A 12,996-nucleotide genomic window follows, 5' to 3' on the forward strand; every position below is an offset into this window, starting at 1 on the left:
AAAAAACATTTCAATTGGAACATTGCATACACACAAAAGAGTACACACATTGTATACTGCTTGATGAACTTTAACAAAGTGAACACCCTGTATCACCAACAGCCAGAATCCAGACCTAGAATGCTGCCAGCCCTCCCCAGAAGCTCCCATTTGCCTTTTTCCAGCGCCATCCCTCCATGGGGTAACCAGTAGGATCAACACCATGTCCTGGTTTTCCCAGGATTTTCCCAGTAGAGTAGTGACCATTCAACATCCCAAGAAACCCTTTAGTCCTAGGCATACCAGACAATTGGTCACCCCAATAACCAGTACCCTGACTTCTCACAGCAGAGACTCAGGTGCACCTCTTTCTGAAGTTTGTATGGGTGGAAGCATATGGTGATGTACATTGATGACATGCTTCTGTCCAGCTGCTTTTGCTCCATGCTCAGTTTGTGTAGGTCATCTATGTGTTGTGCATAGTTGTAGACCATACATTCTCATCATGTAGGCTTCTGCTGAGTGGATATACCAGGATTTCTTTATTCATTCTTCTCTTGATGGTCATTTGGGTAGTTTCTAGTCTGGGCTACCTAATGCTCAGGGAACACTTGTGCAAACATCTTTGGGAGCACAAATATGGGCCTTTCTGTGGAGGAAGGGGATTGCTGGGTTCTAGGGGACTCATGTTCAGCTTCAGCAGAGCTGTCACAAGGTGGATTCACAGTTTAACTCCCTCCAGCAATTTAGGATTCTGTTTGCACTGTGTCTGTGCCAACACTTATCATTTTTCATCTTTTCCATTTGAGCCAGTCTGCTGGTATGATGGTCTCATACTCTGGTAACCCCTCTGGTCTTTAACTTACTAGTTGCCTGTAGACAAAGGCCAGGGCGTGAAGTCCAAAGGTCTTGGTTTTCTTCCCAGCTCTCTCCTGAACAGCTGTGTGCGGTTGGTCAAGTTGTGCACCTGCTCAGAGTGTTCATTTCTGGTCTGTCATGAGAGTGATGCAATACCTACCTCTCGCAGGATTGTGGGATTAAGGGCTTGTGGAGGTGGGAAGAGCCCTGGAGATGTGGGAGGTGAGCGAGGGGAGCGGGGGGGAGTCTCCCAGCCTGGAAGGTCCTGGGACTAGAGCAGGGGGCGGGACACCTGCACCCAGGCCCTCCACCAACTCCATGGGGCTCTAGCAGGGGCCTGGGCCAGTTCCCCCATTCAGCTTCCTTTTGGGGTTCCTCTGAGTCTTGTTGGACACTCAACTGTCAAAGATGCCCAGTGGCACATATGAAAAGTGCCACACTCAAGGACACAGATTTCTGTTCCTCTCACCAGCCATCTTCAGGAATCATCTGTCTCCCCCCCAGCTTGATGGCTCTGTGATGGCAGAGCCGTGTCCCTCTCCATCACTGGCCTATCCCCAGGTCTGGGCATAGGGTTGCACCTAGGAGGCCTCTGCTTGTTGAATGACTTCATGAATTCAGTCCTTAGGTGACAGCTCTTATCCAGGGAGGGGACTGGAGGATCAGGACATAACTGTTCCCCTGTAGTTCTGAGTCTCGGTTTCCTCATCTGTGTGGTTTTTAAAAGTACTAATCCTGACCACAAGGCTGGTTGGGGGGATGAAATATGCTAGGGAAGAAAGGTGTTTTGGAAACTGACACACGCTAGAGAAGTGGAGGGTATCGTCTACAGCAGAGCTGACCAACAGGGTGGCGCCTGGCCACATCTGGCTTTTTACAGTCAAATTAACGAAAATTAAACAAAATGTGTAATTTGGTTCCTCCACCACACTGGCCATATTTCAGGTGCTCAGTGGCCCACAGGTGGCTACCGCATTGGCCAGTGCAGATACGGAACGTTTGCATCATCACAGACGATCCTGTAGGGCAGTGCCAGTATCAACTCATTTAGGCTACAAAGAACTTTAGAGCAATCACCAAGAAAGTAAGATCAAATAAAACACAAGAGGGATGTATTTTTCTCCCATGAGATTTTCTTGCTCAAAGCCTCATTACTTTTACTTTACACATGGTTCTAACAGACTGCATGCCCTGGTTTCACAGGCCACAACAGAAGAGCAGTAACGTTTGGCTGGGCATGGTGGCTCACACCTGTAATCCCAGCACTTTGAGAGGCTGATGCATGCGGATCACCTGAGGTCAGGCGTTTGAGACCAGCCTGGCCAACATGGTGAAACCCCCTGTCTACTAAAAAATAACAAAAATTATCTGGGCGTGGTGTTGTGTGCCTATAATCCCAGCTACTTGGGAGGCTGAGGCAGGAGAATCGCTTGAAGCCGGGAGGCGGGGGTTGCAGTGGGCCAAGATCATGCCAGTGTACTCCAGCCTGAGTGACAGAGCAAGACTCCGTCTCAAAAAAAAAAAAAAAAAAGAGTAGTAACCTTTTGAGGGCCTGGCATGGGGGAAGGTGCAGTGTCAGCAAAAAGAACTGGTCAGTCGGCGTCTGGAGAATGGTTGGAGAAACCATACAAAATAGACACAGTCATCCCAACTCTGCAGCCCCTGAGAAAGGTGCAGGCAGCTCCCCTGTGCCCACAGCACCAAGGGCACAGCTGGGTTGCAGCCCAGCTCACCAGTGGATCACAGTAATAATAACAACAGCCCTGGGGCAAGGAGAGGTCAAATTACCTGAAGGAAACCAGGGGAGGGAGAGTGTGAACGGCATTTGAGATTTCTTCTGGGACCAAGGCCCAAACCGGCCCTTCTAGGATCATATCATTACCTGCCACTTTGCGTTTGCTGTATGACTTTCCGTTTGTGAGATTAAAAAGAACATGAAATATTTTGACGGGCCTTCCCCAAATGAGCATCCATGGGTTTCTGCCTTGGAGGCCAAGCTGATCTATAGGTGTCTGAGGACCTGCTGCGTGGGATAGCAACAGAAGAGTGGACCTGAGGCCCCTGCCATGCTGGTTCCAGCCATGGCTTTGGCTGTGGTCCCAGCTCCTTTCTCATAATATGTACTTGAGGTGTGTGAGCACAAAGGTACACAAATTGGAGTTTGCCTCTGGCCAGAGGAATTTGGCATAACAGAGGGATGGAAGTTGCTGTCTTGGGGGGGTTACGAAATTGAATCCTGGGCCTGTCTTATAAGAGCAGGAGGCCTGTGTGAGACATCCCCTGCTCTGTGCCTCAGTTTCTTCCTCTGTAGCATGTGGATAACAGGGATAAAAACAGCCTCCCCGCCTTAGCATTGTTGTCAAGTTAAATGAGGGAATATATATAAAGCTCTTAGCATGGTGCTGGCCACATGGTAACTGCTTGATGAATGTTAACCACGGGCACCTGTGAATGTCCATATGGGTGGGGCGTAGTGAGGCTAGCGTCTACATAGCAGGTGTCCTTCCTTCTGTCATCATTAAAAAAAGATATATGGCAGCAGTGGTGGCTCACGCCTGTAATCCCAGCACTTTGGGAGGCAGAGGTGGGTGGATCACAAGGTCAGGAGTTCAAGAGCATCCTGACCAACATGGTGAAACCCTGTCTCTACTAAAATTACAAAAATTAGCCAGGAGTGGTGGTGGGTGACTGTAATCCCAGCTACTCAGGAGGCTGAGGCAGGAGAATCACTTGACAGGAGGCGGAGGTTGCAGTGAGCCAAGATCGCACCACTGCACTCCAGCCTAGGCGACAGAGTGAGACTCCATCTGAAAAAAAAAAAAAAAAAGATATATAAAGCTGGCTCTTCACTATAGTCAAAAGATAGAGACAACCCATGTGTCCATCAGCAGATGAATGTATAAACATGTGGCCTGCCCGTACAATGGAATGTCAGTCAGCCATGAAAGGAATGCGGTTCCGACTCATGCCATAGCACAGATAAACCTCAAAAACAGTAAGTGAAAGGAGCCAGGCACAAACAGCCACAAAGTATGTGATGTCATTTATGTGACATGTCCAGAACAGGCAAGTCCCATTGATAGATACCAGGCTAGTGGCTGCCTGGCGCCTGGGGACGGGGTAGCAGGGAGTGACGACTTAATGGTATGGGCCTTCCTTTGGGAGTAAAAACATCTCAGAACTCGATAGAGATGATCGTGACACAGCATCAGGAATGGACTCAATGCCCGTGAATGTACATCTTAAGTGATTAATGGTTAGTTTTACGTTCTGTGAATTTTACTTTGAATTTTAGAAATGCAGCCAGGGGAGGTGGGGACTGAAGCCCATTCTCCCAGCGCAAGCCACTTTGAGCACCACTGCGTATGACATTGTGATGGCAGCCTCATCATTAGTGTTGTTGGTGTTGTTGCTGTTGACTGTCTAAGCAGGGCTGCCATCCAACTTCTCGTTTCTCCTTTGGGACCCCAGGGTGTGTGTGCAGGCCCAGCAAATCCTTCCTTACAGTGGGGTGGTGCCACGTGGAACCCGACTGTGCAGCATGGGTGTCCCCTGTGTGATAATTCAAGCCGCTTCCACGTAGGGAGAGAGGGGACTTGACTCCAGCCCAGCACATCCACCCAGCTGTCAGGGCCACACATGCCCTTGACAAACAGCTGCTGTTTTCAACCCCATCCCCGACTGGGCAAGGTTTCTGTGGCCTCAGGAATAAGCTCATGGGAGGATTTTCCAGACTGGCTTCTTTTGGGGTCCGGGAGCTCCTCCCTTCCCTGGCACATGTTTTGAGTCAGCCTGGACGTCATGATTCATATTCGCTTTGAGAGGAATCCCCATGGAAACCAGCAGGCAGGTTTGGGCAGGAGGGAGCTGGCTCCCCACAAAGGCAAGGGAAGGCGAAGGCTAGGTGCCTTCTGCCAGCATCGGGGGCCCAATGGGGGCTCTTTCTGGGGGGGTCAGCTCACCCCATTCCCCACCCACTCTGGAAGCAGGTCTGAGGCCGTATCTGGTTTGGAATGCCAGTTCTGAAGATCTCTGGGGGTTCACATGGGACCCTCATGAGGTCCTTCTAGGCCCTACTTTTTCCAGCCCAGATCCAGCATTGTGTGCCACTGGACAGGGGGCTCACCTGGAAACAGGCAGAGGTGAAGTATCTCTTCCTGGTCTGGCGAATGCAGGATCCCCCAAAACTAGCTCCATATCTGTCCCCGAGAGCAAAAAGACAAAGGCAGAGTTCACCGACCCGTTCTCCAGCTCCCATGGAAGGCAGCGTCCCCAGGGGCCAGAACCCCAGCTTGTGGGCTGCCGCATCTCCAATACCCTCTGGGCGCCGTCACCTTGCGGGCACTCAGTTAGCCAGCGGTCCCACCAAACCTACCTGGGTTCGCTCCTTGCTTCTCACATGGCCCTGTCAAGCTGGTGGCCCAGGACAAAAGCCCCTCAGCCTTGGCCAGGGCTCTCCGGTTCCCTTTAATATCCATTTAATGAGAGCAATTTGGCAACAACGTAAAACATGCTCTTGCCCTTTGTCCTAGTAATTCCATTTCTGGGAATCTGGCCTAAGGAAATAATCCTAAATATAGGGTAGAAAAACATGTTTCACAAGGATGTTCACTGCGGAGTTGTGCATGGCAGCATAAAATGAAACAGTGGCACTGTCCCCGAGGGAGGGGGTGAGAGCAGGGATGAAATCGATGGTGGCGGAATATTTTATAGCTGCTACAGTGAGAGTTCTGGAGCTTGCCATTCAGAGCGGGGACATCTATGTGCGATAATGTGGAAAAAAAAAAGGCGTTACAAAATTCTTTGTACTGTATGATTTCAGCTTTATAAAAAATTATATATTAAAATAATCAGGAAAGTCACACACCAGAATGCTAATGAGTGGTCTTGATTGGATTTTTATGGGAAAGATTTTATTCGTCATCTTCCAAATTACCTTGTCTTCACGCATTGCCTTTTTCAGTCAGGTTTGCGTTGTAATTTACATACAGTAAGAGTCACGCTTTTAGCGTGCAGATCTGTGAGTTCTGACAAACGTATACAGCCAAGTGACATCACCCCCACAGTCAATACAGAGAATATTCCCATCGCCCCCAAGAGTCCCCCTGCCCCTCGCCCGCCCCAGCGGCTGGCAACCATGGGTGTGATTTCAGCCCCTGTAGTTTTGTTTATTTCAGGATGTCATATAAATGGAATCATACAGTATGCCTTACACTGCTCTTAACGTTTAGGAAAAAAATTTTTCATCTGCTTATTGTTCTCTTAGCTGTACATCTTAGAGCAGGATTCCCTACCATCCCTCAATGGAGGAGAATTTTAATGTTCTCTCTTATCCAATTCAGCCTCCTACCCCAGACAGGAATCTCCTCCCCTGGAGCTCCGGTCGTCATGTTCAGCTTACCAGGGAATTATCAGTTATCTGTAAAATCATCCCAGCAATAGGAAAGTACCCAGAACGGCAGAGGTGCCTGGGCAGTGTTAGCTCATATCTGAGCCCAAGAAACAGCAGCATTCAGAGGCTTTCCATCCCAATCCAGCCCGTGTCCCCTGCAAGCCTCCCGTGTTCCTGCCCAGTGATAGCACTACAGCAGCAGCAGCTTTTTTTGTTTGGTTTTGTTTTGTTTTTGAGAGGGAGTCTTGCTCTGTCGCCCAGGCTAGAGTGCAGTGGCGCGATCTCGGCTCACTGCAAGCTTCACCTCCCGGGTTCACGCCATTCTCCTTCCTCAGCCTCCCGAGTAGCTGGGACTACAGGCGCCTGCCACCACGCCTGGCTCGTTTTTTTAGTATTTTTAGTAGAGACAGGGTTTCACCATGTTAGCCAGGATGGTCTCGATCTGCTGATGTCGTGATCCGCCCACCTTGGCCTCCCAAAGTGCTGGGATTACAGGCATGAGCCACCGCGCCCGGCCTTGTTTTTGTTTTTAAATAAACATTTTCTTTTAGGACAGTTTGAGATGTGTAGGAAAGCGACGAGGATACTCCAGAGTTCTCACACATCCGCAGTCTGCTTCCCCAGCTGCTAGCATCTTAGTCTGTGGGCTGCGTTTGTCACAACTTGTGAACCAATATTGATACATGATTGCCAAAGTCCACATTTTATTAGATTTCTTTAGATTTTCCGTGATGTCCTTTTTCTGTCCCGGGATCCCATCCAGGATCCCCACAGTACCTGTAGTCACGTCTCCCAAAACTTCCCTTGGCTGGGATAGTTGCTCAGGCTTTCCTCATGTTTAATGAGCACTGGTCAGGAGTTTTGAGGAAAGTCCCTCAGTTATGGTTTGTCTGATATTTTTCTGATGGTTAGACTTGGGTTATGGGTTTGGGGAGGAAGACCCCAGAGGCAAAGATTGGTCTTTCTCAAAATAGTTCGTTTGATTGCGTTCTTTAGTTTGTTCCAGGTACTGTGCTGAGTCCTTGATAAACTGGATCTCCGGTAATGCTCCCAGGAATTCTACCTATTAAATAAATTCTCATCTTAACCAGTAGAGGAAATGAGCTCAGAGAGGGGGAGTAACTTGCCTAAGGACACACAGTAAGCGGCCCAGACACAGGTCTCCTTGGTCCTAAAAAGTCTGCTTTTGGCCAAATGCTGCTTCAGACAGCAGGCATGCAGCTTGTCTGCTTTTTAAAAACAGTATGGGTTGGGTGTGGTGGCTTACGCCTGTAATCCCAGCACTTTGGGAGGCCGAGGCAGGAGGATCACCTGAGGTCAGGAGTTCGAGACCAGCCTGGCCAACATGGTGAAACCCCATCTCTACTAAAAATACTGAAAAATTAGCTGGGCGTGGTGGCGCATGCCTGTAATCCCAGCTACTCAGGAGGCTGAGGCAGGAGAATCGCTTGAATCCGAGTGGCGGAGGTTGCAGTGAGCTGAGAATGCACCATTGTACTCCAGCCTGGGTGACAAGAGCAAAACTCCGCCTCAAAAAAAAAAAAAAAAAAAAAAGGACCGGCCACAGTGGCTTATGCCTGTAATCCCAGCACTTTGGGAAACCGAAGCAGGTGGATCACAAGGTCAGGAGTTCAAGACCAGCCTGGCCAAGATGGTGAAACCCCATCTCTACTAAAAATACAAAAAAAATTAGCTGGGCATGGTGGCAGGCGCCTGTAATCTCAGCTTCTCGGGAGGCTGAGGCAGAGAATTGCTTGAACACAGGAGGCAGAAGCAGTGAGCCGAGATCGCGCCACTGCAGTCCAGCCTGGGCGACAGAGCAAGACTCCATCTCAAACAAAACAAAACAAAAAAACAGTATGTATTTATTTATACCCAACCTTTCCCTAAAAAGCCTTGGTTGCAACTTCAGATCAAAGCCACGTTAAGACAGCTAAGGCAGGGCATGTGAAAGGTAGACTCAGAAAGCCTCTGTCCAGTGTGTCGTGGGTGGTGCTTACAGTTAAAACACGGATGAACATTGCCTTTATTTTCGTAAGATAGTCATTAATTTGTCAGGAAATTAGTAATCACCTCCTAAATGTCAGACGCCATTTAGGCATATGAAACAGCAGGTGAACCCTCCTGTTCCCACAGTATATAAACAGTAGCAGGGGACACAGACAATCAGTGACCAACACAATAAATATTTGAATATGGGTGAGGAAAAGAAGTACAGAACCAACCACCAAGCCCTGGCTTCTCCGGCAGTGCTCAGGACAAGACATACTGTTAGGGCTGAGTCATTTACTGCAGAATAGGGAGAACAGAACAGTGCACGGGATGCTGGAACAGGCCAGAACAGTGAAGGGCAGGCCCACGAGTGTGACTTTGAGGCACGCTGGCATAAAGAGAACCTTCTTGGGTGACACATGGCAGCCGCCGGGATTGGTGGCCAGGGAGTCCTCTGAGGGGTGAGCGATGCAGTGGTGGAAAGGACAGGATGAACGCAGCTGCCTCCTCCCCTAGATTATGGGGTCCAAGCAGCCTTGTCGCTCACCTGGACCTGTGCAGCAGCCTGCAGGCTGTCCCCCTGCCACCACTGTCTCCTTTCAAGTCTGTTTTCTATGCAGCAATCCCTGTGAACCTTGGCTAAAGCTCCTGCAAACCCCTGGGAGGAATCCCTGAGCCCCTAGGTGGACCTACCAGCCTCTCCAGGAGTGATCCACCCTTCTCTCCAATGCATCGCTTACCCAGCCCTCTCTCCGTTTCACCTTCTGCTCCTCCTTGAACACTGCCAGCTGTTCCCACCTCTGAGCCTTTGCACTGGCCGTGGGGTCTGTGACACTCTTTACTCCTGCTCTCGGCCACCTGTCATCACACCCCATTGTGATTCTTTGTGCGGCCCTTGCCACTCTCCAATAGTTTATTTATTTAGATATTTTGTTTGTTGTCTGTTTGCCCACTAAGCTCCTGTCTTATTCACTGCTGAATCTCCAGCACCTAGCACGGTGCCTGCAACATAACGGAAGCTCAGTAAATGTCTGTCAGATGAATGAAGGAATGAATGAAAAATGAATTGATCAATCCTTTGTACTTTTTGAGCCTAGCAATTGATCACATCAGGGAAATTGAGGCAGCTTCAGCCATCAACCCTCTCTACCTCCACCCCCATCACCATAACTCTCATTTGGCAGACAGATACTGAAATTAACAAACCTAACAGAGGTCCTCCATCTTTATGGTAGAATTAACCTGTTGGGCCTTAGACTTTGAATTGCCTTTGCCTCTTTCTTGGAACACAGGATAGAGGTCAGGCCTCGGAGTCAGATGGCCGAGTTCAGTCCTGGCCATGCCACTCCTAGCTAGATGACCTTGGGCAAATCACGTGACCTCCTGAGCCTCAGCTTCCTTGTCTATATGATGGGATGACCTTGATACCTGTTCCATAAGACCTGTGTGAGGATTAAATGATTGCCATGTGCCCAGGGTGCATGCGAGAGCCAGGGAGGTGTTCGCTGTTATTCTTCTCAGCTGTGCTGCACTCACCTGATTCTCCTGAAGCCTGGCTTCCTGGAGCCAAAGTGACAAGGACACCTGCTTTGGCTCCTGGTGGCCATTGTATCCCTCGGTCACCTGGTGCCTTCTCGGGACAGCAAGACTCACTCAGAGAGTGGTGGGTGGCTGTGGATTTCTCTTGCCCCGCCCCTCCTCCCAACAATGACCGATAATAATAGCCTTTCTCATTCTTTTCAACACATGCTATTGAGCCCTTGCCATGAGCCAGGCACTGGGGAAAGAGTGGGAACCAAGACAGACCTAGGCCCTGACTTCATGGAGCTAGCAGCCTGGCCAGGAGGCAGACATCCAACAGATAATGACACAGAATAAAGCCACAAATAAATAGGGTGTGGTGAGCACCGGAAAAGGAGGGCACAGGGAAGGGTGCAAGCAGGTTGGGTCATGGGTCTAGAGGGTGGGAGTTCCCCCGAAAAGTGCAGTTGAGATGAGACCTGGAGAGTAGAAGCGCAGATGCCAGGGGTGGGGCTGTGCTCTTTCTGGGACAAGGAGCCGGCTGAGTTTGAGGCACTGTCATCAGGGCAGTGTGAGGAGTGTGGAAAGGGAGAGATGCCGCCGAGAGGTGGGACTGGGCGCACAGGGAGAGCAGACCCCGCTGGGTCTGTCGATTGTGGATGGGAGTGTGGATTTTGTGGCCGGGCCATTGGGAGCCATTGAAGAATGTTGAGGAGGAGGGTGGGGCTATGGAGTTTGCCATCTTGGAACGTGGCTCTGGAGGCCGAGTGGAGGATGCATATCCGTGGGGAGAGGGAGAAGAGAAATCGGTGCTTTCTGGGCAGGAGAAGGTGGTGGCTTATTGCTGGTGAGGGATGGCGGGCTTCCAGCCACTCCCTGCGCTGGCCCCGCGGATACCAAGAGCAGCAGTCCCTCAGTCCTTGCCCTCCAGCTGCTCCCACTCTGTTCCTAACTCTGCACCTCCAAACGTGTGGGTGGAGTTTTACAGTGAACCCCCTTGCAGCTGGATATGGCCAGCCAGAAACAGGGAGGCTTGCTTTGGTCACCAGAGGTGCCGAGCTCCTGCACCAGCTCCATTTGCCTGTCGCCAGAGGGGCGATGTTTCCAAAACCGTCTGAGATGTGGACGTCATGCCTGCTACTGTAACCAATGCATATCTCTTCTTTTTCTTTTTTTGCTGCAGCCAACTGGGTACATGGAAAACTCAGTCTCCTACAGCGCGATCGAAGACGTTCAGCTGCTGTCCTGGGAGAATGCCCCGAAGTACTGTTTACAGCTCACGATTCCTGGGGGAACTGTCTTACTGCAGGTAGGAGAAATAAACATGAACAAGCAGTTTCTTCTCCCTCATCTTCATGCACTTGTGCCCCTCGTTTCCCTTGGAGGGAGCCAGCAGCTATCAAGAGGAAAGGTTGTTTAACTTTGGGTGATTTTATTCCCCAAGTATAAGAAAGCTGTAAACCGGGTCTGACTGGAGAAAAGGAAAAGGACTGTGCATGGCCTGAGCGTCTCCTGCACACCTGCTGCAGTCTAGGAACTTTTCAGGTTGCTCATTTAGTTTCCCTTAATAAACCTGATAAATAAGTTTTATGATCCCCATTTTACAGATGAGGAAACTGAGGCACACAGGTGAGTTGTTAGGCCCAAGAAGGCCGTGAAAAGCAGATGAGCAATAGATACTGACTTTTTGCATTACTTTGAGTGAGGGAGTTTCTGATATCTTGTTGATCTAAGTCTTTTGAGGCTGATAGAAGTATAAGCTATCTTTTTGGGGAAAAAAGTGCATTCTGTATGTACTGGTCAGGACGTTTGGTTGGAAATGGCACAAACATTATTCCAACTAGTGAGACAAAAAGAGAGTCTAATGCTGTTAACTATTAAATTAACTATTAAAGTAACTGGGAAGCCTTAGAGGGGACTTCAGGCATTGCTGGATCCAGGGGTCAGATGACATCATTAATATTGGGCATCTCTCTCTCCATCTCCTGGCTGTGCTTCTGTGTGCTGGCTTCATTGGCAGAATCTCACCATGTGGTAGGAAAGATGACCTACCTGCAGCCCAAAGCCACATCCTTAGAGGCTGTAATCCTTAAGAGTGAGCATCCTTTTTCTTTCCAGTACCTTTTACAAAATCTCATGGAAGATCCTGATTGGCTCTGCCGTGTTCCCATTCAGCCCCCAGGAATTCACTCCCCCGGATTACCCGCCCACCCTTGACCTCAGGCAAGGCCCAGGTCTCGGATTGGTAGCCCCACCAGGACCACACAGAGGCAGTGAGGTGGGTCCACCAAGAATGGAGAAGTGACTGACAAAAACCACGACCACGGTCACACATACATAAGACATGTTACATCATGTCAGGGGAGCCAGCCAATTTTCAGAAGGAACCCCAAGTCTGAAACCCCTCATCTAGAGAAAATTTACCCTCTTATCAGTGGGAAGAAGACCTGCCTTGCTTTTTCTTTTGGGATCATTTTATTCCTAACTTGTTTCTCCAGGGAAACCTTCTCTTAGCCTAAAGAGATGCTCTCTAAAACCCTATTTTAGATCTAGCAGCCACTGGATTGTGTAACAGCATTGGGCTAAGAGTCACCCAGTTTGGGCTCCAAGGAATGCTGAGCTCAGTAGCGGAGCGTAACAACTTAGCATTGTTAGAAATGTCCTGTTTCTTACTGTCATCTCTCAGAGGACTCTGGAAACCACGCCTGCCCCAGTCTGCTTTCTTCTTAGTGAATCTCTCACACTCTGCCCTCTACGCTTTTCTTTTAACCCTGTCCCCACACCCCCACTCTGTCCCTCCCCCCCTCCCCACCACAGCCAGCAAAGCCTTCCTCTTCTTTCTTTCTCTTCTCTCATCTTTATGATAGAGGTCAGTGTCACTCTCCTGCCAGACACTTCTGCCAGCTCCTCTGCCTCTTCACTCGCTCCTTCTTGCCCATCCGATGGCTGCAGCACAGAGTCCATGAAGGGGGTGGTCAGTGCCAGCCCCCCTCGGCGGGGAGATGGGGCGGGCAATCACAGGATTCAGTGGCCAACAGAGAGGTAGGGATGCCAGAGATTGTCCTACCCCAATGACTTTGCTGTCGTCACAGAGCTTTGAGGCAGCCTCTCCCCTGTGCTCGGGGAGGCCCCATGCGTGAAGAGCCCCTCAGCCCCTGGGAAGACAGGGCCATAAACAAATGATTACTGAAATAATGGCTAAGTTAGAGGCAACCCCAGAGGACTGGGAGCCCAGAGAAGGAGGAACTTATTTG

General features: G+C 49.9%; 1 protein-coding gene across 2 annotated transcripts in view; it reads left to right on the forward strand.

Moving 5' to 3' along the window:
- The window catches only part of CMIP (c-Maf inducing protein), a 268,332-nt gene that overhangs the window by 152,360 nt on the left and 102,976 nt on the right, over nucleotides 1-12,996 (forward strand). For both annotated transcript variants that reach the window (XR_004666951.3, XM_034940794.4), the window contains exon 2: nucleotides 10,926-11,051. Coding sequence is in view for 1 of the 2 variants with exons in the window: in XM_034940794.4 (XP_034796685.1) it covers nucleotides 10,926-11,051 (126 nt within the window). In the remaining variant the exon portion in view is untranslated. The remainder of the gene's footprint in view (nucleotides 1-10,925; nucleotides 11,052-12,996) is intronic.

This window comes from Pan paniscus, chromosome 18, assembly GCF_029289425.2.
Source record: "Pan paniscus chromosome 18, NHGRI_mPanPan1-v2.0_pri, whole genome shotgun sequence".
In the NCBI taxonomy this organism is placed as follows: Eukaryota; Metazoa; Chordata; class Mammalia; order Primates; family Hominidae; genus Pan; species Pan paniscus.